The sequence below is a fragment of the Hippopotamus amphibius genome, chromosome X (genome assembly GCF_030028045.1).
Source record: "Hippopotamus amphibius kiboko isolate mHipAmp2 chromosome X, mHipAmp2.hap2, whole genome shotgun sequence".
Taxonomy (NCBI): Eukaryota; Metazoa; Chordata; class Mammalia; order Artiodactyla; family Hippopotamidae; genus Hippopotamus; species Hippopotamus amphibius.
Window position 1 is genome coordinate 104707349 of NC_080203.1, and position 24966 is coordinate 104732314.

General features: G+C 34.6%; 1 protein-coding gene across 1 annotated transcript in view; it reads right to left on the reverse strand.

The window, feature by feature from the left end:
• Positions 1-24966, reverse strand: part of CFAP47 (cilia and flagella associated protein 47) — a 474307-nt gene that overhangs the window by 347282 nt on the left and 102059 nt on the right. The window contains exons 24-26 of the mRNA XM_057717674.1: positions 21348-21442; positions 17044-17203; positions 3098-3293 (exon numbers count right to left, since the gene is read on the reverse strand). Of these exons, the coding sequence (XP_057573657.1) occupies positions 3098-3293; positions 17044-17203; positions 21348-21442 (451 nt within the window). The remainder of the gene's footprint in view (positions 1-3097; positions 3294-17043; positions 17204-21347; positions 21443-24966) is intronic.

Below are 24966 nucleotides of genomic sequence, written 5' to 3' on the forward strand. Positions count from 1 at the left end.
CCTATCTTGACCCTCTTCCCTACCTCTCTCCCCTCTGGTTACCACTAGCTTGTTGTCTGTATCTATGAGTCTGTTCCTCTTTTGTTATATTCATTCATTTGTTTTATTTTTTAGATTCCACATATAAATGAAAACATACAGTATTTGTCTTTCTCTGTCTGACTTACTTCACTAAGCATAATACCTTCCAGGTCCATCCATGTTTGTTGCAAGTGGCAAAATTTCATTTTTTATGGCTGAATTAAATATGTAGAATATATACACATCTTCTTTATCCATTCATTTGTTGATGGACACTTAGATTGCTTCCATACATTGGCTACTGTAAATAATGCAGCTATGAATACTGGGGTGCATCAATCTTTTTGAATTAGTGTTTTTATTCTCTTTGTATATATACCCAGGAGTGGAATTGCTGGATCATATGATAGCTCTATTTTTAATTTTTCGAGGAACCACCATGCTGTTTACCATAGTGGCTGCACCAATGTACACTCCCACCAACAGTGCACTAGGGTTCCCTTTTCTCCACATTCTCATCAACATTTATTATTCGTTGTCTTTTTGACAACAGCCATTCTGATAGGTGTAAGGTGATATCTCATTGTGCATTTGATTTGCATTTCCCTGATGAGTTTTTCTTGTATATACTGTGAAGTAGAAATATTGGGCTGTGAAATATGCAGATGTTGCACTTTACATAGTATTATCCAGTATGGTCCTACTCACTGACCCTGTAACTTGTAGCTTGACTTATTAATGTTTGCCTACCCAGGACAAGCAAAATACTATCTTACTGTAGTCACTAATTTTTACTTCCAAGTTTACAAAGAGATCAATTATATGTTCTCATGTGTTTATTTTCCATTTTATCTGTAAAATATTGGTTGAAGCTTTTTGTCAACATTTCTGTTGAGTTGTTTGAAATTTTTCTGATTTTTATCAGTTATTTATTTCACTGTTAGCATGACTTTAAGGCTTGTTTAAGAAATCTTTCTCTACCCACAGACATTAAAATTGTTTTCTCTAATTTTTTCTTTTACATTTGGCCTTTCACATTTAAACCTTTAACCCATGTGGAATGAATTTTCATGTATTAAGACAGGAATCCGGTTTGAAATATTCCACACAATCAATGATTCCAGCACCATCTTTTCTCCATAGATCTATACTACCTTTGTCATACATTCAGTATCCATCCATGTGTGGGCCTTTTTCAAGTCTATTCTACTCCTTTGCACATTTTCTCTATCACTGCACCACTATCATGTTGATTTCATCTTGATATTTGCGAAGCCAAGCCCTTCTCATCTTCTTCAGGGGTGGCTTAGCTATTCTTGACCCTTGATTTTTCCATATAAAATTTAGAATTTTACTTATCAATATTTATGAAGAATTTTATTTGAATTTTTATTTCAGTTGCATGAAATATCCAAATTGATTTGTGGAGAAATGTACTTTTTACAATATTAAATATCCCAATTCATGAACTTCATTTATGAGTTCTTTGACTTTAGTTTTATAATTTTCTCATTACAGTTCCATACAATTCTTCCTATTATCTTTAATTGTTAATGTTTTTATGAATAGTAGTTTTACAGTTGCACGTTCTAAATGTATGCTGAAATGCTATTGAATTTTAAATACTGGACTTATTTGTCTATCTCGAAAAATTATCTTCATAGCTTTAAATATATTCATATACATTCTTTTAATTTCCTATACAGAAAATCTGATTCTGATACACACCAAAGTTTAAGAACCACCAATCTAGAGAAGATTTGCTTACTTCGGCTGAAAGATAGAAGGACGTACTCACATGGAACCATTTTAGCCTCTTCCAGTGTCCCTGGATTAATCCAGGAATCTGAGATTAAGTTTTCCTATTTTGAAGTTGTCCCAATTGAAGAACAAGCCTGCATTTGGCATGTTATTACAGTTCACCGCTCCTACTCTGGCGTCAGCTTATAAGTATGTATTGTCTTGATTTGGTTTGATTGAGTCCTTTAGAGACCTCCCACACTTCTCAGCAGCACAGCAGTTTTATATATATATATATATATATATATATTTTATACACATACACACACACATAGCTCTATTTGCTTTGTAATGCGAGGGCTCATAATGTACCTAGGCCAATATAGTACTGGGATTTGAGCTGTTTGTAAATTTTTTAAAAAATGAAAACAGATTGCATTTCTCTATAGTATGTGCACATGATAGGCAGAATTCTGTGATGGCCACCAAGAGTCCTGTTCCTTAGTGTACAAACTACATAATTCCCACTCCTTGGGTGGCAGGACCTGTAAATATGATAAGACATCACTTCGGTGATTACGTTATGCTACATGGCAATAGTAAAGGAACTTTCCATATGTAATGAAGGTCCCTAGTCAATGGAATTTGAGTAAGCAAAGGGAGATAACCACGGGCAGATCAAATTTGATCTGATGAGAGACAAAAGTCAGAGAGATAGTGTACTTCTGGCTTTGAACGTGTTAAATGCCATGTTGTGAGGAGGGGACCACATATCTAGGACTTGAGGGTGGCCTGTAAGAGCTGAGAGTTGTCCAAGCCAACAGCCAGCAAAAAAATGATGTCTGCATGCTACAACTACAAGGATTAATTCTGCCAACAAGCAGAGAGCTTGGAGGAGGACTGAGCCTCAGATGAGACTGCTGCTGCAGCCCACACTTTGATTTCTGCCTACTAAGACTTTGAACAGCAGACACTAAATTAACCTGGACTCCTGACTCCCTAAAGAAACTGTGGGAACAAATCCATGCTTTAAGGCACTAAGTCTGTGGTAATTTGTCACACAGCAAAAGAAAACTAATACACTGAATTTTTAAGCTTGCTTCTTATACTACAAAAAGAAATATACTAAAAAATTTTATAAGAAAATTAAACGACTAAGGGTGGGATAACTAAATGGGCTTTTTTGGGGGTATTTTTAATTTAAATGTATAGTTAAATATTTTAGTAGTTCACTCCAGCTATAGAAACAAGTCAGACATTGTTCATGACTCATATAACACAGACAAAACAAAAAAGCACCTAAAGAAAATGTGGTAAATCCACATTAGGCATTTACCTGAAATAGTTCTGAGGTAAAATGTTGACATCCATCACAGTTGTTACATCCAAAGGGACAGGAGTAAAAAATATGAAAGGAGGGTCAAACAATAACTTGGGTAATTTTACCTCTCCAACCAGACATAATATTCGATAGGAAACTGGATTATCATTTAAATGCATAGGAATATCAGCTGTGCATTTTCTAGGCTGTTCTAATAAAAGAAAAACATTTTTTAAGTATTTTAGATTAGTTCACACATACCAAAAACATTTACATAATTTAAACCTTACTAAATATTAAGATGTAATATGAAGTTACGGCTCAATGGAGCAGAATAGATTACCCAGGAACTGGATTTATCCTGCCAAGGAACTTAAGACTTGTAATGAGGTGTCGGTGAAATAAAAATCTTTTAAAGTGCACTCTGTCTAGAAATAGAGTATGTCTCCTTAAACTGGATTTTCATTATTATGGGAAAATACATATACCTTGGTGAAACAGTACAACAGGACTTCTTTTTTTTAATTGCTTTCTATGCCTTAACAGGAGCTGCCCATCCCTTTAGTACACTCAGTATGAAGATGAGGTCAGATAACTGCCACAAGGATCTCAGGGGACTACTGAGAAATGGATATGCGGAGAGGAAAGGAATGAGCTTTCCCCCAGATTTTTAGGTTTATGAAAGACTGTCAGGGTTGACTGGCCAATTTCACCTGGTAGGAAAAGATAGGAAAGTCCCATGTGGCAACTCACAGGAGGAAAGGCAGTTTGTGTGGAGAAAAAGGCTCAGCACAGAAGCAGCAGCCTGGTCTCGGACAACAGATGCCATCAGAGCAAGTTGCCAATGCCTTTTAAGACGCAAATCACCAAACGTAAGTCTCATAGGCAGAAAAATGTGATCTTGTGATTATGAACTCAAGGTTATATTTTAGAATTCAAAAACGTACTGAATTCTGAGTTTTGAATGGGATTCTTTGAGATTATTTCTGGGTTTTAGAAGTGTTAACGGTTTCTGGGGTAATGGAGAAGGGGGTTCTCCTTGTGTAACCTAAGACTACTAGGGATTCAATAACACATGTGTTTAAGCTCAGGTATGCCTTCTTTCTCGTCTGAGATGTAAGTTATATAAAGGTGCTATAGGCATGTTTAATTTTTTTAAGAGTTAGGATGAGATCTTAAGGAGGGAATCTATAGGTTTGACTGCTTGGGCTCAGCCCCATACTGAAGGAAAAGGCAAAAGGAAATGTTTCTTATTTCCTTCTAGATGATGCAGTCCATTTCATCTGGATATAAATGTTGATAGGGACATAAAGGAGAAGCTCTGTACAGAAATACAGATGGTAGCTTTAGCTGGACTAGCTTTTATATTATTTCTTTCAGGATCAGACACATTAAAAACTAAGAAGAAAATTCATAGAAATATATAATGAAATTAATAATTTTTATAAAGTAAACTTCAGAGTGCAGGGAATATTTGATGTTTTCTATCATATTTTCAGAGTTCTAAACAGAGGTAAAAAAAGATGAAACATTTTAAACATCTACTAATCACAGTATCCTATGTACTATCTCTCACACATAAATCTAAAGTGAATATATAAGGCCAGGCTAAGAGATGCGCTGGACATAGGTTTAATGCAATACCGTGCTAACAGAATATTACTGTGAGAGCGAACACACAACTCAATGAACTCTCTAAAAAGTTTAGAAGTGCTAATAGGTTCTCATCCTGCCTTTTCTATTGTTAACATAGCTAGCCGCAGGTATTTTATTACACTGCCACATGCGTAAAACATAGTAATGTCCCAGAGATCCCAATGCAAGTGATTTACTGAGGGAGTGCTCTCAGGAGGAACCTGTGGGTAAAGGAGGAAAGCAGAATAAGGCAGGGCAAGAAGCTATGAGAAGTTGTAGTTTTACAACCCAGATTCAACCTGATTCCACGGGGAGCTCTGGGATGTCTGATGGGGCACAGGAAGAGGGGTGGAAGGGAGTGGGTTGGGTCACCTGAGGTAGTAGTGGTGGTTAGACTTAATTTCCTTGGTACCTCTTCATGAGGCATCTTCCTTCAGTGAAAGGCAATCTCCTGGAGAAGGGGCCAAACACAACCTGACAGGAGCCAACTCCCACAACTGAGAGAGGGATGAAAAAGCCCAGTAATGGACATCTAGATAGGCCCAAACAGCATGTACAAGAGTCTGTAATCCTAACACTGCTTTATAAGTAAGAATAATTAGGAAGGAAAAACAGGTAAGTTACTATAACACCCTTTTAAATAGAAAAATAGTCTGGAAATGACATTTGGTAAGCTTTAGCTATGGTATATAAACTATAAAGGTACTTAAGCAGATGCTTCCAATTAGAGACAAATACTAGTATACACTTCATCAAAAAGAGATAAAAAAAACTTTATAGATGTTTTTTCAAGCACCTTCCTGTTGTTCCTTTGCTCCTGTCTGCTTAAAGAAGCCAGTTGCCAATACTCACACTTCCTGAAGCTCATTGTCTTAAAATTTCTGTGTTTTAATGTAGCAGGGAGTCTCATGTTGAGAATTTTCTAAGATATGCATATCCTGGGTGTCAGGCTCAGGAAACATTGAGGGTATTTATATGAGAACTAAGAACAACCTTATCCAAGGGGAGTAAGAGTCTAGGCACACAAATTAGATTCAAGAACAGTGGTTCAGATTCAGAAGGGACTGATGATTTGCCAACATATCAGTTTGGATAACAGATACTATCACAGCCCCGCATGTATCCCTATAGCAGTCCAAGGAAGAGCAATAAAGGGGGAGTGAAAACTAAAACCCACCTCACTCAAACTCTTGAAAGCCCTGGCAGTATAAAGCAGCCCTGCTTGGTGACCAGTGTAACAGTGTCTAGCCAAGGTGGAGATAAAGTATATTTGCCCTACTTTAAGTGATACTGATGGCAAAGATTGCATCTATAACACAAAGGAAACAGAAGGAGACATAAAAAGCCCTGACCATGGTTTGAAATAAAAGGCTTACCACAGTCAGATTATAAGAAGAGAAAATGGCAGGACAAAAGTGTAATCAATCACCAAAGCCTGCTAGAATAAAATGGCAGATGCTACAGGATAGCACAAAGAACAAGGACAAGATCTCACTAGGTGTAATTAGGAGAAATCTTAAGTCAGTTAGAGACCCATATCCCTCAAGAGGCTGGGAAAAGTAAACAAATTGCTTTGCTGCTTATTATACTGTCCCTTCAACGCCCTGTGACCTGGGGGTGAGAAGTTATGTTAATAAGATTGTTGGAATCACTGGTTTGCACATAAGAGGGGGGTGATGTAAAAAAGTTAGAGAATGGATCAGATTTAGGACAAAGGGATTAAGTCTGGGGCCAAGGGTGGACAGAAAAACAGATTTTGAGTCAAAAAGCAAAATGGTACTATTGTAACTTGTCCAAAAGGAAACTTATTTGTCCTAACAGTTTGGGTTCTGATTTAAAAAAATAAAAGACTGCAGGAATTTTTCAGCTAATTTAAATATACAGATGCAAAGAGATACCTCTCTTTCTCACATTTTAAGAAATTTATTGTGATAAGAACACTCAATATGAGATCTACCATTTTAACAGACTTTAAGGGTACATTACAGTATTTTTATATATAGACACAATGATATACAGCAGATCACGAGAACTTATTCATCTTGCATAACTGAAATGTTATACCCACTGATTAGCAACTCTCCATTTCCCCCTTCCCTAGCCCCTGGAAACCACCATTCTATTCCTTGCTTCCATGAGTTTGACTATTTTAGATATCTCACATAAGTAGAATCAAGCAGTATTTATCTTTCTGTGACTGGCTTATCTTTTTTTTTTTTTTTTTTGGGGGGGGTACACCAGGTTCAATCATCTGTTTTTATACACATATCCCCGTATTCCCTCCCTTCCTTGATTCCCCCCTCGAGTCCCCCCCACCCTCCCCGCCCCAGTCCTCTAAGGCATCTTCCATCCTCGAGTTGGACTCCCTTTGTTATACAACAACTTCCCACTGACTATTTTACAGTTGGTAGTATATATATGTCTGTGCTACTCTCTTGCTTCGTCTCAGTTTCCCCTTCACCCCCCGCCCCCTCCCATACCTCGAGTTCTCCAGTCCATTCTCTGTATCTGCTTCCTTGTTCTTGTCACTGAGTTCATCAGTACCATTTTTACATTCCGTATATGTGAGTTAGCATACAATATTTGTCCTTCTCTTTCTGACTTACTTCACTCTGTATGACTGATTGTAGTTCTATCCACCTCATTACATATAGCTCCATCTCATCCCTTTTTATAGCTGAGTAATATTCCATTGTATATATATGCCACATCTTCTGTATCCATTCATTTGTTGATGGGCATTTAGGTTGCTTCCATGTCCTGGCTATTGTAAAGAGTGCTGCAATAAACATTATGGTACAAGTTTCTTTTGGGATTATGGTTTTCTTTGGGTATATGCCCAGGAGTGGGATTACTGGATCATAGGGTAGTTCTATTTGTAGTTTTTTAAGGAACATCCAAATTGTTTTCCATAGTGGCTGTACCAACTTACAGTCCCACCAACAGTGCAGGAGAGTTCCCTTTTCTCCACACCCTCTCTAACATTTGTGGTTTCCAGACTTTGTGATGATGGCCATTCTGACTGGTGTGAGGTGATACCTCATTGTGGCTTTGACTTGCATTTCTCTGATGATTAGTGATGTTGAGCATCTTTTCATGTGTGTGTTGGCCATCTGTATGTCTTCTTTGGAGAAATGTCTATTTAGGTCTTCTGCCCATTTGTGGATTGGGTTATTTGCTTTTTTGGTATGAAGATGCATGAGCTGCTTGTATATTTTGGAGGTTAATCCTTTGTCCGTTGTTTCATAGGCAATTATTTTTTCCCATTCTGAGGGTTGCCTTTTAGTCTTGTTTATGGTTTCTTTCACTGTGCAAAAGCTTTTAAGTTTCATGAGGTCCCATTTGTTTATTCTTGATTTTATTTCCATGATTCTAGGAGGTGGGTCAAAAAGGATCTTGCTTTGATGGATGTCATAGAGTGTTCTGCCTATGTTTTCCTCTAGGAGTTTGATAGTGTCTGGCCTTACATGTAGCTCTTTAATCCATTTGGAGTTTATTTTTGTGTATGGTGTTAGGAAGTGTTCTAATTTCATTCTTTTACATGTTGCTGTCCAATTTTCCCAGCACCACTTATTGAAGAGGCTGTCTTTTTTCCATTGTATACTCGTGCCTCCTTTGTCAAAGATAAGGTGCCCATATGTGTTTGGGCTTACTTCTGAGTTCTCTATTCTATTCCATTGATCTTCCTTTCTATTTTTGTGCCAGTACCATACTGTCTTGATCACTATGGCCTTGTAGTATAGTTTGAAGTCAGGAAGTCTGATTCCACCAACTCCATTTTTCCTTCTCAAGATTGCTTTGGCTCTTCGGGGTCTTTTGCATTTCCATACAAATTGCAAGATTTCTTGCTCTAGTTCTGTGAAAAATGCCCTTGGTAATTTGATCGGGATTGCATTGAATCTGTAAATTGCTTTGGGTAGTACAGTCATTTTCACGATGTTGATTCTTCCAATCCAGGAACATGGTATGTCCCTCCATCTGTTTGTGTTGTCTTTGATTTCTTTTAGCAATGTCTTAAAGTTTTCTGCATACAGATCTTTTGCCTCCTTAGGCAGGTTTATTCCTAGGTATTTTATTCTTTTGGTTGCAATGGTGAATGGGAGAGTTTCCTTAATTTCTCTTTCTGCTCTTCCGTTGTTAGTGTATAGGAATGCAAGAGATTTCTGTGCATTCATTTTGTATCCTGCTACTTTACTAAACTCATTGATTAGTGCTAGCAGTTTTCTGGTAGAGTCTTTAGGGTTTTCTATATATAATATCATGTCATCTGCAAAGAGTGACAATTTTACTTCTTCTTTTCCAATTTGGGTTCCTTTTATTTCTTTTTCTTCTCTGATTGCTGTGGCTAAAACTTCCAAAACTATGTTGAATAACAGTGGTGAGAGTGGACACCCTTGTCTTGTTCCTGTTCTTAGAGGGAATTCTTCCAGTTTTTCCCCATTGAGAACGATGTTGGCTTTTGGTTTGTCATATATGGCTTTTATTATGTTGAGGTAATTTCCTTCTATGCCCATTTTCTGGAGAGCTTTTATCATAAATGGATGTTGAACTTTGTCAAAAGCTTTTTCTGCATCTATTGAAATGATCATATGGTTTTTATCCTTCAAGTTGTTGATATGATGTATCACGTTGATTGATTTGCGTATATTGAAGAATCCTTGCATCCCAGGGATAAACCCCACTTGATCATGGTGTATGATTTTTTTAATGTGCTGTTGCAGTCTGTTAGCTAGTATTTTGTTGAGGATTTTTGCATCTATATTCATCAGCGATATTGGTCTGTAGTTTTCTTTTTTTGTGACATCTTTGCCTGGTTTTGGTATCAGGGTGATGGTAGCCTCGTAGAATGAGTTTGGGAGTGTTCTGCCTTCTGCAATATTTTGGAAGAGTTTGAGAAGGATAGGTGTTAACTCTTCTCGAAATGTTTGATAGAATTCGCCCGTGAACCCATCTGGTCCTGGGCTTTTGTGTGTTGGGAGATTTTTAATCACTGCCTCAATTTCTGTACTTGTGATTGGTCTGTTCATGGTTTCTATTTCTTCCTGCTTCAGTCTTGGAAGATTGTATTTTTCTAAGAATGTATCCATTTCTTCCAGGTTATCCCATTGATTGGCATAGAGTTACTTGTAGTAGTCTCTCATGATGTTTTGTATTTCTGAGGTGTCCGTTGTTACTTCTCCTTTTTCATTTCTAATTCTGTTGGTTTGCATCTTCTCCCTTTTTTTCTTGATGAGTCTAGCTAATGGTTTATCAATTTTCTTAATCTTCTCAAAGAACCAGCATTTAGTTTTATTTATTTTTCTTATGGTTTCTTTCCTTTCTCTTTCATTTATATCTGCTCTGATCTTTATGATTTCTTTCCTTCTGCTCACTTTGGGGTTTCTTTGTTCTTCTTTCTCTAGTTGTTTGAGGTGTAAGGTTAGGTTGTTTATTCGATCATTTTCTTGTTTCTTAAGGTAGGACTGTATTGCTATAAACGTCCCTCTTAGAACTGCTTTTGCTGCATCCCATAGGTTTTGGGTTGTTGTGTTTTCGTTGTCATTTGTTTCTAGATATTTTTTGATTTCCTCTTTGATTTCTTTAGTGATTCCTTGGCTGTTTAAGAGTGAATTCTTTAGCCTCCATGTGTTTGTATTTTTTGCAGTTTTTTCCTGTAATTGATATCTAGTCTCATGGCGTTGTGGTCTGAGAAGATACTTGATATGATTTCAATTTTCTTGAATTTGCTGAGGTTTGATTTGTGACCCAAGGTGTGATCTATCCTGGAAAATGTTCCGTGTGCACTTGAGAAGAAAGTGTAGTCTGTCGTTTTTGGATGGAATGTCCTATAAATATCAATTAAGTCGAGATGGTCTAATGTGTCATTTAAAGCTTGTGTGTCCTTATTTATTTTCTGTTTGGATGATCTGTCCATTGATGTAAGTGGGTGTTCAAGTCTCCCACTATTATTGTGTTCCTGTCGATGTCCCCTTTTATAGCTGTTAGCATTTGCCTTATGTATTGAGGTGCTCCTATGTTGGGGGCATAGATATTTACCATTGTGATATGTTCTTCTTGAATGGATCCCTTGATCATTATGTAGTGTCCTTCCTTGTCTCTTTTAATAGTCTTTACTTTCAAGTCTAATTTGTCTGATATGAGTATTGCTACTCCAGCTTTCTTTTGACTTCCATTTGCATGGAATATCTTTTTCCATCCCTTTACTTTCAGTCTATATGTATCCCTTGGTCTGAAGTGGGTTTCTTGTAGGCAGCATATAGAAGGGTCTTGTTTTTGTATCCATTCAGCCTGACTGGCTTATCTTACTTAGCACAGTGTTCTCAAGATTGAATCATGTCACATATTACAGGATTTCTTTCTTTTTCAAGGATGAATAATATTCCATTTTAAGTATATATATATATATTTTTTGGTCCGTTCATCCATCAATGACACGCCCCAACACGTGCACAGAATCCCTCAGCAAACTATGGGAAACTTATTGATTTAAAGCATTTCAGGAAACCATTGTTTAATAATTAGATGAACACTAAACTGAGACTTCAGTGGACAAACAAGAAAAAGAATACAGATCTTACAGAATTAGTTCTGTAATGTCACTAAACAAACAGTAACCACAATAACAACAAACAAAAAATTGCAACAACTATGAAGTGGAGGTGAAGTTCTCATTTCCATGGTAGCCATATTACATTACTTATGATGCCCCATTTTCAAAAATAAAATTCTGAGACACAAAATACAACAGTGAATGATCTATACGCAGTAAAAAAAGATCGTCAGTAGAATCTTTCTCTGAGAAAGTTCAAATATCGCACATACACACACATCTATATATAAATATATATTATATATAAATTGTGGAGTTTAAATGTACAATAACGGAAATGAAAAATTCATTCAACATGGATTCAACAGTAGATCTGAACGGACTAAAGAATCAGCCAATGAGAAAAAAAATGTCAGTTGAGTTTCTCCAGTCAGAAGAACAGAAGAAAACAAAATGAAGAAGACTGAACAGAGCCTCAAAGATCTACAGGACAACATCAAGTAAACCAATATACACAAAATGAGAATCCCAGAGACCGAGAAAGAGAGGGCAGAAAGACAATTTGAAGAAATAATGGCCAAAACCATACAAAATTTGATGAAAACCATTAGTTTAAACGTAAGAATTTCGATGAACTTCATGTAAGATAAATTCAAAGAGATCTGCTCTCAGACACATTTGTCAAATGGCCAAAAACTAAAGGAAAGAGAGTCTTCAAAGCAGAAAAAGAAAAGTGACTCATATATAAGGGATCCTCAATAATGTGAAAAGCTGACTTACCAAAAACCAAGAAGGCCAGAATGCAGTGCGAAGACATATTTAAAGTATTGGAAGAAAAAGACTGTCAACCAAGTATTCTATATCCAACGAAATTATCCTTCAGAAATGAAGAAGAAATTAGCACATTCCTAGATAAACAAAAACTGACAGACTTCATCACCAGCAGACCTTTTCTAGAAGAAATACTAAACGGAGCCCTTGGAAGTGAAATAAAAGGACACTAGACAGTAAACTGAATCAGAGAAAGAAATAAAGAGGTAAAGGCAAACATATGAGTAAATATAAGTGATAATATGAAAGTAATTTTGTTTTTATTTTCCTTGACTATCTGAATTTTTTTAAGTGTATACTTATTTCATTTAGCATAATGCCCTCTAAGTCCATCAATGTTGCTGCAAATGGCAAAATTTAATTCCTTTTTATTGCTAAGTAGCATTTCGTTGTATATATATATATATATATATATATATACACATCTTTATCCATTCATCTGCTGGTGAACACTTAGGTTGCTTCCATATCTTGGCAATTGTAAATAATGCTGCTATGAACATTTGGGTGCATGTATCTTTTCAAATTAGTATTTTTTTTTTCATATCCAAGAGTAGAATTGCTGGGTTATATGATAGTTCTATTTTTATTTTTCTGAGAAACCTCCATACTGTTTTCCACAGTGGCTGCAGCAGTACAGATGTACTTTGAGGACATTATGCTAAGTTAAATGAGTCAGACAGAGAAACACAAATACTGTATGACATCACTCATATGTGGAATCAAAAAAAAATACAACAAAGTAGTGAATATAACAAAAAAAAAAGCAGACTCACAGATGTAGAGAACAAACTAGTGCTTACCAGTGGGGAGGCAGGAGGGGCAATATAGGAGCAGGGGATTAAGAAGTACAAACTATTAGGTACAAAATAAGCTACAAGGATATATTCTACAACATGGGGAATATAGCCAATATTTTATAATAACTATAAATGGCATATACCTTTAAAATTGTGAAGCACTATATATGTCTGTAACTTATACAATATTGTACAACTATACTTCGATTAGAGGAAAAAAACCCTTAAAACTACATACGACAAAGTATAAGAAAGTAGTATAAAGTTGTGTTGATGGGTTATATTGTGTAAAGGTGTAATTTGCATGACAATAATAGTAAAAAGGAAGGGGATGCTATATTGTAGCAAAGTTTTTGCATACTATTGAAATGAACTTGGTATTAATCTCAACTACATTTTAAAAAGTACAATGTTACAAAGATGACACAAACAGGTGGAGAGATATATCATGTACTTGGATTGGAAGAATCAACAATGGCTATACTACCCAAAGCAATCTACAGATTCAATGCAATCCCTATGAAATTACCAATGGCATTTTTTACAGAACTAGAACAAAAAATCCTAAAATTTGTATGGAGACACAAAAGATCCAGAATAGCCAAAGCAATCTTGAGGGAAAAAAAAATGGAGCTGGAGGAATCAGACTCCGTGACATTAGACTACACTACAAAGCTACAGTAATCAAGACAATTTTGTATTGGCTCAAATACAGAAATATAGATCAATGGAACAGGATAGAAAGCCCAGAAATAAACTATGGTCAACTAATCTATGAAAAAGGAGGCAAGGATATACAATGGAGAAAAGACAGCCTCTTTAATAAGTGGTGCTGGGAAAACTGGACAGCTACATGTAAAAGAATGAAATTAGAAGACTCCCTAACAACACACACAAAAATCAACTCAAAATGCATTAAAGACCTAAATGTAAGGCCAGACACTATAAAACTCTTAGAAGAAAACATAGGAAGAACACTCTTTGACATAAATCACAGCAAGATCTTTTTTGACTCACCTCCTAGAGGAATGGAAATAAAAACAAAAATAAATAAGCGGGACCTAATGAAACTTCAAAGCTTCTGCACAGCAAAGGAAACTATAAGCAAGATGAGAAGACAATCCTCAGAATGGGAGAAAATATTTGAAAATGAATCAACAGACAAAGGATTAAACTCCAAAACATATAAATAGTTCATGCAGCTCAATATCAAAAAAACCCCAAACAACCCAATCAAAAAATGGGCAGAAGACCTAAATAGGCATTTCTCCAAAGAAGACATATGGATGGCCAAGAGGTTCATGAAAAGCTGCTCAACATCACTAATTATTAGAGAAATGCAAATCAAAACTACAATGAGTTATCACCTCTCACGGGTTAGAATGGGCATCATCAGAAAATCTACAAACAGTAAATGCTGGAGAGGGTGTGGAGAAAAGGGAACCCTCTTACACTGTTGGTGAGAATGTAAATTGATACAGCCACTATGGAGAACAGTATGGCGGTTCCCTGAAAAACTAAAACTAGAGTTACCATATGACCCAGCAATCCCACTGCTGGGCATATACCCAGAGAATACCATAATTCAAAAACACACATGCACCCCAATGTTCACTGCAGCACTATTTACAACAGCCAGGACATGGAAGCAACCTAAATGTCCATCAACAGATGAATGGATAAAAAAGATGTGGTACATATATACAATGGACTATTACTCCCCCTTAAAAAGGAATGAAATTGGGACATTTGTAGAGATATGGATGGACCTAGAGACTGTCAGAGTGAAATAAGTCAGAAAGAGAAAAACAAATATCGTATAGTAACACATATATGCGGAATATATAAAAATTGTACAGATTACCCGGTTTGAAAGGCAGAAATAGAGACACAGATGTAGAGAACAAAAATATGGACACCAAGTGGGGAAAGTGGGATGGTGGGGGTTGGGATGGAATGGGAGATTGAGAATGCCATATACACATTACTAATAAGAAAAAAAATATCAAATTGTACACTTTAAATATATGCAGTTTATTGTATGTCACTTATATCTCAATAAAAGTTCTTAAAAAAAAAAAAGTACGATGTTAGTTGTATTTTCCAGGGAAATCACTTTCAGATGAAAGTAAAGGGATGGGAAAAGGATATACATGCGGTGACTATGATAATAATAGAAAAAACAAATATTAAGAAAAAATTGCTACTATAAATAAGGACATTAAATGTAACGATAACAGGACAAGCCATCAAGAATATATAACAATTATAAACATATATGCACTTAACAGAGCCACAAAGTATATCAGGAAAACCTGACAGAATTGAAAGGACAAATAAATAATTAAACAATAACCCTATAAGACTTCAGTACTCCACTCTCATTCGTGGGTAACTCAAGTAGGTAGAAGATCACTAAAGAAATAAAACACTTAAACAACATTATAAATGAACTAGACCTACCACACATCTATGGAACATTCCACCCAACAAGAACAAAATACATACACTTCTCAAGTGCATGTGGAACATTCTCCTGGACAGACCATATTTTACAGTATAAGGTAAGCCTCAATATATTAAAGATGACTGAAACCATACAAAGTATGTTCTGCAACAACAATGGAATAAAAATAATGAAGTGAAATTTGGGAAATTCTCAAATATGTGAAAATTAAACAACACACTCTCAAAAAACTAATTGTTAAAAAATAGCAAAGTAAATTTTTAAATATAATTTGAGATTAAAAGGAAAACAAAGCATACCAAAATTTATAGGATGCACCTAAAGCAGTGCTCAGAGTGAAATTTATATCTATAAATGCCTTGATCTAAAAAGATGTTTCAAATCAATACCTAACACCTTGCACCATAAGAGACAAGGGGAAAAAAAAGCAAATTATACCCAAACAAAGCAGAATAGAGAAAACAATAAATATTAGAACAGAAATTAACTGAAGTATAGGAAAAAATTAAGAAAATCAAAAGTTGGTCTTTGAAAACATTATCAAATTTTAAAAACAATGAGCAAGAATGACCAAGAAAAAAAAGAGAAGATTCAAATTACAAAGGTCATGAATTTAAAAAAGGGAAAATACTCACTTTACAGAAATTTAATAAAAGCATTATAAGCAAACACAATGTACAGCTGTATACAAACAAATTAGATAACCTAGAAGAAATTGGGCAAATTTGTAGAAAGACACAAATTACTTAAACTGACTCAAGAAGAAATATAAAATCTGAATAGACTTATAGAAAGGGATTGAGGTAGGAATCAAAACACTTCCCACATAGAACAGCCAAAGACCAAACAACTTCTTGGTGAAAGTGACCCAAGAACTCATAAAGAATTAATATCAACCTTCACAAAAACAGAAATGGAGGGAATACTTCACAAGCCATTCTCTAAGATCAGGTTAAGAGAAATCAACAATTCTGTTTATGGTCAACTGATTTTCAACAAGGTACCAAGATAATTGAATGGGGAAAAGATATTCTTGTTCTTTATACAATGACGCATATAAAATGACACCTTAATTACTAGAAAAGGATATTATTTTTTGAAGGGAAAAACTCAATTATATGCCTTTTTCTAGAAACTGGAAAAAATAATCTACAGTTCATTGAGAAAAGTAAATGTAAACAAACTGCCAAAAATTTTTGAAATATATGTTTAATGAAAGAAAGGTTGCCTTACGATTATTAAAAGGTACAAGAAAGTTTTTGTAATTTAAAAAAAAAAAAAAAAACACCAAAAAAGTGGAAATATAGATAAATAGACATCCTGGCCAGTTTCCCCCAAAGCAAACAATCCAAGAGGACAAGTCAGATGTTGCAATGCCTTTCCTGATCTAGCCTTAGAATTCACACACCATCACATCCATAATATCCCATGGGTCATATATTAGCCCTATTTGATGTGGGAGGGGACTATATAACAGCACGAATACCAGTAGGTAATGATCATTGCGAGTCATTTATAATGATGGTTACCACAAAATTTTAGTAAGAAATTTCTTAAAACTGTTTTAAGAACTGTTTTTATAACAAATAATCTAAACTATTATGTACATGATAAAATAAAATATGTGAAGGATAAACTGATATAGAAACAACAACAAATACAGGAGAAAAGTACTTACTTGGACAGAAATTTATAGAAACATTACACTCTTCATTTGGTTGCAGAGTCCCACTGAGTACACTAAATTTGAATATGCCGTCTTCGAAAAGTTTGCCAGTATTACTAATATTCAAATTCCACTCTACGTATTTTCTTGAAGTATTATGTAAGACAAGATCCTGTTCACACATAAAAAATAAAAGGAGAAATTTATAAAGATCATAATATGCAATATAAAATTTAGTTTGTGTTGTCATAGCAACTTGATCCTATGCACAAAGTCAAGCAATTAAAAGTGGTAATCATAGATAAAATGCTTTAAAAGTGATGTTAGGCAAACAAAGGGGTATGCAAATATGTTCACAGCCCATTAACAGCTATGAAAAGTATTCAAAGGAGCTATGCTGTTTAGCAAGGATGCAGAGTAACAAGAACCTTCATTCATGATGGTGAGAATGCAACTTGGTACAGTCACTTTGGAAGACAGTTTGACAGCTTCTCATAATGTTAAACGTACACCTACTAAATGACCCAGTAATCCTACTCTTAAGTATTTTCTTAAGTAAACTGAAAATTTAGGCTTACATAAAAATCTGTATGTGAATGTTTATAATAGCTTTGTTCATAATCACCAACCACTGGAAGTAGTAACAAATAAGATTTCCATTGACAAATGAATGCATAAACAAACAGTGGTACATCCATACAATGGGACAAAATTCAGTGAAAAAATAAGTAAAATATTAATTCATGCAAAAACATAATATTAAATATATTTTGTTAAGTGAAAGATGCCACACCGGGATTGCTACATATTGTATAATTAAATTACCTGTCATTCTGGAATGCAAAATTTTGTAGATGGAAAACAAAAATCAATTGTTGCCAAGTGTTGGTGGACAGAGAAGTAGGTGATTGCTAAGGGATTATACAGAGAATTTTTAGTGTAATGAAACTGTTCCGTGTGGCACTGAAGTGGTAAATAAATTATTCCATACATTTTCTAAAAAAACCATACAACTGTATACTGCAAAGAGTGAACTTAAAGGTATGTAAATTAAAAACAACCAACCAAGATGTTGGGGATCCCAGGATGGATTGTAGACTGTGATAAACTATAATCAAAAACATATGAAATAACCTCACTGAAGGTAGTGGGGGTGGTAAGGAGTGTCCTAAGTAATTCTGGAAAACTGTGTTTTGACTCAAAACTATAAAGCTAAAGACAAAAAGATACTCTTTATAAACACTGTACTCTAGTTGGAAAATACATTAACAATTCTAACAGGGTACAGGTTAAAAATTCTGAAACTTCTTTACTAAGTATACCAGAGTTAAAAAAACAAGTAAATACATTATAAATAAGAGAGCCAGATTTCTCACTGCCAAAGAAAGGAGTTAAAAATGAACAAGGGAGAAAGACTGAAATGAACTTTGTGATGCTGGATTAGACTCAGAGTTATCAGTTAGAACTCATGTTCAGATAGACAGATAGGAAAAGATAGATGTAAATAGATGATATACAGGCAGCTAGGTAGGTAGGTAGATAGAGAATTATCGATATATGTGTATTCATGGATTAGTACATATACAAATATTTTGTGGCTCTATTTGCCGAAAGGGCATAGAACACATGACACCACAGTAGCAGCTAGCACACCTAGTGTACAGATCTTGGTTTCTAAATATCATTCTCCCATAAAAGATACTGAGGTTTCTTGGAGAAAATGTTGACTCAATAGCTGGAACAATTAAAATAAAAGTGACCCTGGACCATTTTGTAGTCACAGAAAGTAAGAGAATGTTTAAACATCATAAAGAAGGGAGTATGTCAAAGGACCAATCTAAAAGAGGTCCTAATGGTCAAAGCTGGAACAATTTTAGCAACAAAATAAAAAATGTAATATTGGATTAAAACTGAAAGTATAGAATAAATACATGTGAGTTCACACTGATATATTAAATAAATAAATAAATAAATAAATAAATAAAGGGAGGGAGGAAATAACCTTTCCTACAGAAAAATTCCAAATAATATATGTAAATGTCCCCTCCTGAAGGTGGAGATTGACCCCTACCCGTTGAGCGTCGGCTGAAACTGACGACTCACTTCCAAAGTATAGAGTGTGGAAAGGGAAAATAGTTTCTCCAGCTTTACAGTGGAGAAACCTGGCATGTATTCCCTTCACATGATATGACAAAAAGAACATTTCACCTCTGTGACATTCTTCCCCAAAGTCCATGGAAAATAAGAACTGAGTCTACTAAGCTGGAAAATATAAGACAAACTGAACTTAAAGAACATTCTGGAAAACAAAGACAGACCAGTATTCTTTAAAATTGACATGGTCATAAAAAATTAGTAACATTGAGAACTTGTCATATATTAGAGGAGACTAAATGCAACATAGTATTCTGAGTTAGACCCTAGGGTAGTAAAAGGAGCTTAGTAAATAACTGGTGAAATCTGAATAGAGTCTGTTGTTTAGTTAATAATATTTTACTAAAGCTAATTTCTTACTGTTAAAAAAATGTTCTCTGGTTGTATAAGGTTTTAACATTAGGGAAGGTTGTGTAAAGTGCATGCAGAAAGTCTCTGCACTGTCTTTGTGATGTTCCTGTAAATCTGGGAGCTATGTGCATGACTTGTGTGCAGACTCATCTTTCCAGTGCAACTCACTATGAAAGTAAAACCTTCAATCAGTTTTTTTTAAACTTTATTCTTCAAAATTTGAAGAGTGTAGAATGATCCACGCAAGCGTCACCACAACAAAATAACACATTTTGTTTCTTTCTAAAGCATGATTGATTTTAAAATATTCAGGATTAAAAAAATGAGTCAACTTTACTCCCAGATGTTTCTAAGTACTGAGACATCTATTTAGTTCTAATATTTGTGTACTCTATAACAAAGTCAATTTGCACCTTATAAAGAAAACATCTTTTAATACAGAAGGTGGGCATGGTATCATACTAGTTATGTGAATGCCTCATTTTTTCTCATTCCAAAATTGAGGAAATGGTATAAGATCTCTAACATACTATCCACTTTCTGTATCCTATCCTAAGAATACAACTGATCCAGTCATCTACAGAGAAACATTAATTCGTTTAGCATGTGTAGTATAGTGTTATTCTTCTTTATAATTTCATCAAAATTATACACGTACGTAGTTTACACAAATAGTTGAAATACACTTATAAAAAAGTTGGACCACTCAACTCCTCCTCATCAACAGTCCTGCTTCCCGGAAGCAACCAGTTAATTTTAACCAATTCTTATTTCAATTTTCTCTAATGGTTATAGCCTATTCTAAATGTGATGCTGATATAGCTTACTTCAGGTTTTTTATTACTGCCGTAACAAATTACCACAAATTTAGTGGTTTAAAACAAAACAAATTTATCACATTACAGTATTGTAGATTAGAAGGTCAATGCAGATATCATTGGACTAAAACCAAAGTGTTAGGAGGAACTATGGTACTTTCTGGAGGCTCTCGAGAAGAATCTGTTTCCTTGCCATTCTCAATTTCTAGGGGTCAGATATATTCTTTGGCTGGTGGCCTCCTTGCACTGTCTTCAAATCCAGCAACATCTAATCTCTCTGACCCCCTCTTCTGTCATCACATACCCTTCTGATCCCGGTCAGGAAAGGTTCTCTGTTTTTAACTCTTCATATGATTAGACTGGAACCACCTACATAATCTCGGATAATCTCCCAAACTCAGGATCATTAATCTCAATCACACTACACACTTGCAAAGTATCTTTTATAATAGTAAGGGATTGCATTCACAAATGCTGGAAAACTTACATAAAAGACAAAAAAATGGGCACTACAAATACAAATTTCTACAATGTATGCCTGAGCTTCTTTCTTATGCATGTCTCTCTTTTTTTTCTTCCCAGGTGGATTCATAATTAGAAGAGAGGCAGAAATATCTAATAAGAAAAAAAGAGTAGATTATCATAGAGATGACTATTATATATCTGGACTTTTTCAATTTTTATTATTGCCTCATTTCCTCACCTGTATTGAACATATTTCACATTAATTTTAATTATAGCTCCCCTTTGTATCAGGAAAGAGGGATAACCATTCAATTTATTTTGAATAGTCCTACTGAAATATACATATATAAAATAAATGGCTTTATATGTGTTTGTATACTTTGATTATTACATCTGAGAAATATATATACATATATATTCTCTAAAATGAAAATATTCTTACAACATATGCTTCAGAGTAATCAACTTAATAAGCTGAAAACCATAATCAGAAAGAAATTGTAAACTGCATCAATTCTCTATACATACCTGAGTTTTTGTGACCCTCTTATTAGGATCCATAGTATGTAATGGGATTTCAAATATAAAATCAGTTCTGGATAATGTCAATGGTGCTTGCAACACTGTGAGAGGAAAGTAAATACACTGTTAAAATATTAATAAACATAAGCTCATAGATAATTCTTACTTTACTTTTAAATTTTCTACCTGTTTTTATATTTCCAGCCAGAAAATAATATTATGTTTAAAAACACTTCAGGAATATCTTGGTTTATCACATCTGTCAGTTCCAATTTTGTAATGGTAATTAATTACAAGTAAAATATAAAATGTACCCTTGAGACAATAAAAGAGTATAAAATATACTAAATATTGATCTTAGGAAAAAAGTAGACAAAGTTAAAATGATCTCCATAATAAAGTTTGACCAATGCAGAAGTACAGAAGTGAAAAGAAATATAGAAGGAAAAATTATTGGAATAAAGGGAAAATATATAGATGGCATATCGTAAAACATTTTATACATGAAACAGAAAAGCTCTAGGGAGAAAATGGCTATTATATGGAAGATTAGGAATGGAATTATCTGTAAAAATACATTAGAGAAGATATTATCTGCTGGAAAATCTTTTATTTCTAATAGATTTTTAGAGCAGTTTTAGATTCACAGAATTGAGCAGAAAACAGAGATTTCCCATATACCCTCCCCCCACCACTGCCACACACACAGCCCCTTCCAATATCAACATCCTCTACCACAGCAGTACATTCATTACACAGGAACCTGCAATGACACATCATTACAACCTAAGGTCCGCTGTCTACATTAGGGATCATTCATGGTGGTGTACATCCTATAGATTAGAACAATTGTATGACATCTAGCCACCATTACAGTTTCATAAAGAGGAGATTCACTGCCCCCAAAATCCTCTGTGGTCTACCTACTTGTCTCTCTTTCCCCACAACCCTTGGAAGCCACTGATCTTTTTATTGCCTCCATAGTTTTACATTTGCTAAAATGTCATACAGTTGGAATGATACAGTATGTAGGCTTGTGAGATTAGATTCTCTCACTTCATATACATTTAAGGTTCTTCCATGTCTTTTCATGACCCGATAGCTCATTTCTTTTTAGTGCTAAATAATATTCCACTGCCTGGATGTACCACAGTTTATCCATTCACCTACTGAAGGACATCTTGGTTGCTTCCAAATTTTGGCAATTATGAACGAAGCTGCCATAAAATTTATGTGCAGGTTTTTGTGTGAATATGAGTTTACCACTCCTTTGGGTAAATACCAAGGAGAGTGACCTGCTGGATCATATGGTAAGAGTATGTTTAGTGTTGGAAGAAACCACCAAATGCCCAACTGTCTTCCAAAGAAGCAATATCATCTTTCAATCCCATCAGCAAAGCAGTGTCACTAGCAATTGTTTTCACAGCATATCCCATTGTCCACTTCCTAATCAGCATTTAGCGTTGTTAGTGTTCTGGATTCTGGCATTCTAATAGGTGTATATAGTGGTATCTTTCTGTTGTTTTAATTTGCATTTCCTTGATAACATATGATGCGAAGCATTTTTTCATGTCCTTATCTGCCACAGGTATATCTCCTTTGGTAAGGCGTATGTTCAGATCTTTGACCCTTGTTTTAAATGGTTTATTTTTCTCGTTGCATTTTAAAGAGTTCTCTGTATATTTTGGATAGCAGTTCTTTATCAGATATGTCTTTTGCAAATATTTTCTCCTAATCAGTGGTTTGTTTTTGTATCTTAGTAGTGTCTTTTGCAGAGCAGAAATTTTTAATATTAATGAGGTCCAGCTTATTAATTCTTTCTTTCATACATCTTGCCTTTGTTGTTGTATCTAAAATGTCACTGTCAAAACCAAGGTCATTTTAGAGACGTTTTCCTATGTTATTTTCTATGAGTTTTATAGTTTTGCATTTTACACTATCTGAAATCCATTTTGAGTTAATTTTTGTGAAGGGTAAAAAGTCTGTGTCTAGATTCATTTTTTTGCTTGTGGATGTTCAGTTGTTCAGTATCATTCTTTAAAAAGACTATTTATTCTGAATTGTACCGCCTCTACTCTTTTGTCAAAGATGTGCTGACTGTATTTATGCAGGCCTATTTCTGGGCTCTCTTTTCTGTTCTATTGATCTGTTTGTCTAGTTTTGTCAATACTAAACTCTCCTGATTATTTTACCTTTGTAGTAAGTCTTGAAGTCAGGTAGTGTCTGTCCTCTAACTTTGTTCTATTTCTTCAATAGCATGTTGGCCACTGTGGGTCTTTTCCCTTTTCATATAAACTTTGAATCAATATGTCTGTCAATAGCCACAAAATAACTTGCTGGGATTTTGATTGGGAATGCATTGAATCTCTACATCAAGTTGGGAAGAACTGCCAACTTGACAATATTGAGTCTTCCCATGCGTTAACATGGAATATTGCTCCATTTATTTAATTCTGCTTTGATATCTTTCATCAGAGTTTTGTAGTTCTCCTCACATAGATCTTGTATTTTGTTCAATTTATACCTAAGTATTTTGTTTTTGTTGGGTGCTAATATAAATGGTATTTTGTATTTAATTTTAAATTACATTTTTCATTACTTGTATACAGGAAAGCAACTGACATTTGTATATTAACCTGTATCCTGCAACCTTAGTATAATAGCTTACTAGTTCCAGGAATAGTTTTTTTTTCTTTTTTAATTGATTCAGATTTTCTATAGACTATCATGTCATCTGTGAACAAAGGCAGTTTTATTTCTTCCTTCCTAATCTGTATAACTTTTAATTCCTTTTTGTGTGTTATTACTTTAGCTAGGTCTTCCAGTACAACGTTGAGAAATAGTGGTGAGAGGGGATATCGTAGCCTGGTTTCGATCTTAGTTTCTCACCATTAGGAATGATGTTAGCTGTGGGGGTTTTTTTGTAGGTATTTTTTGTCAAGTTGAGAAGGTTCCCCTCCATCACTCAATTACTGAGTTTATATATTTATATACATGTATAGGTAATGGATTTTGTAAAATGCTTTCTTTCTGCATTTACTAATATGATCATATGGTATTTTCTTTTTAAGCCTGCTAATGTGATGGATTACCTTAAGTTTTTTTCTCTCTAATAAAAAAATTATATGTTCTTTATAAAGAAAACTGTAAAAACAAAAAAATCACCCTCTCCCAAATTATCTATACTCTACCCACTCAGAAATCATTACTGTTCATGTTTTTTCTACATATTATTTTTCATATACATATACATATTTCCACATAACCCAAAAGTGGGGCTGTATAACCATATGCTTTGTAATCTGCATTTTTTTTTTTTTTTTACTTAAGATATCATGAATTTTCATAGAAGTACAGCATTCCTTAACATACTCATAGCATAACCTAACTAGTCAATCCCCTATTGGTGGACATTTAGGTTACTCCTAGTATTTCCTCATCATTGGTAATGCTTTGATGAACATCTTTATATATTCCTTTGTTTTCTTAGGATAAATTCCTAAGGAAAGTTCTTAACAGAGAAAACTGATACTTGGGGGCTGTAGCTATAATGTATTTCACTGGTTTAAGTTATAGTTTGCTGATTTAAAATATACCTTCTATTCCTCTAGTGCTTTTACTTTCC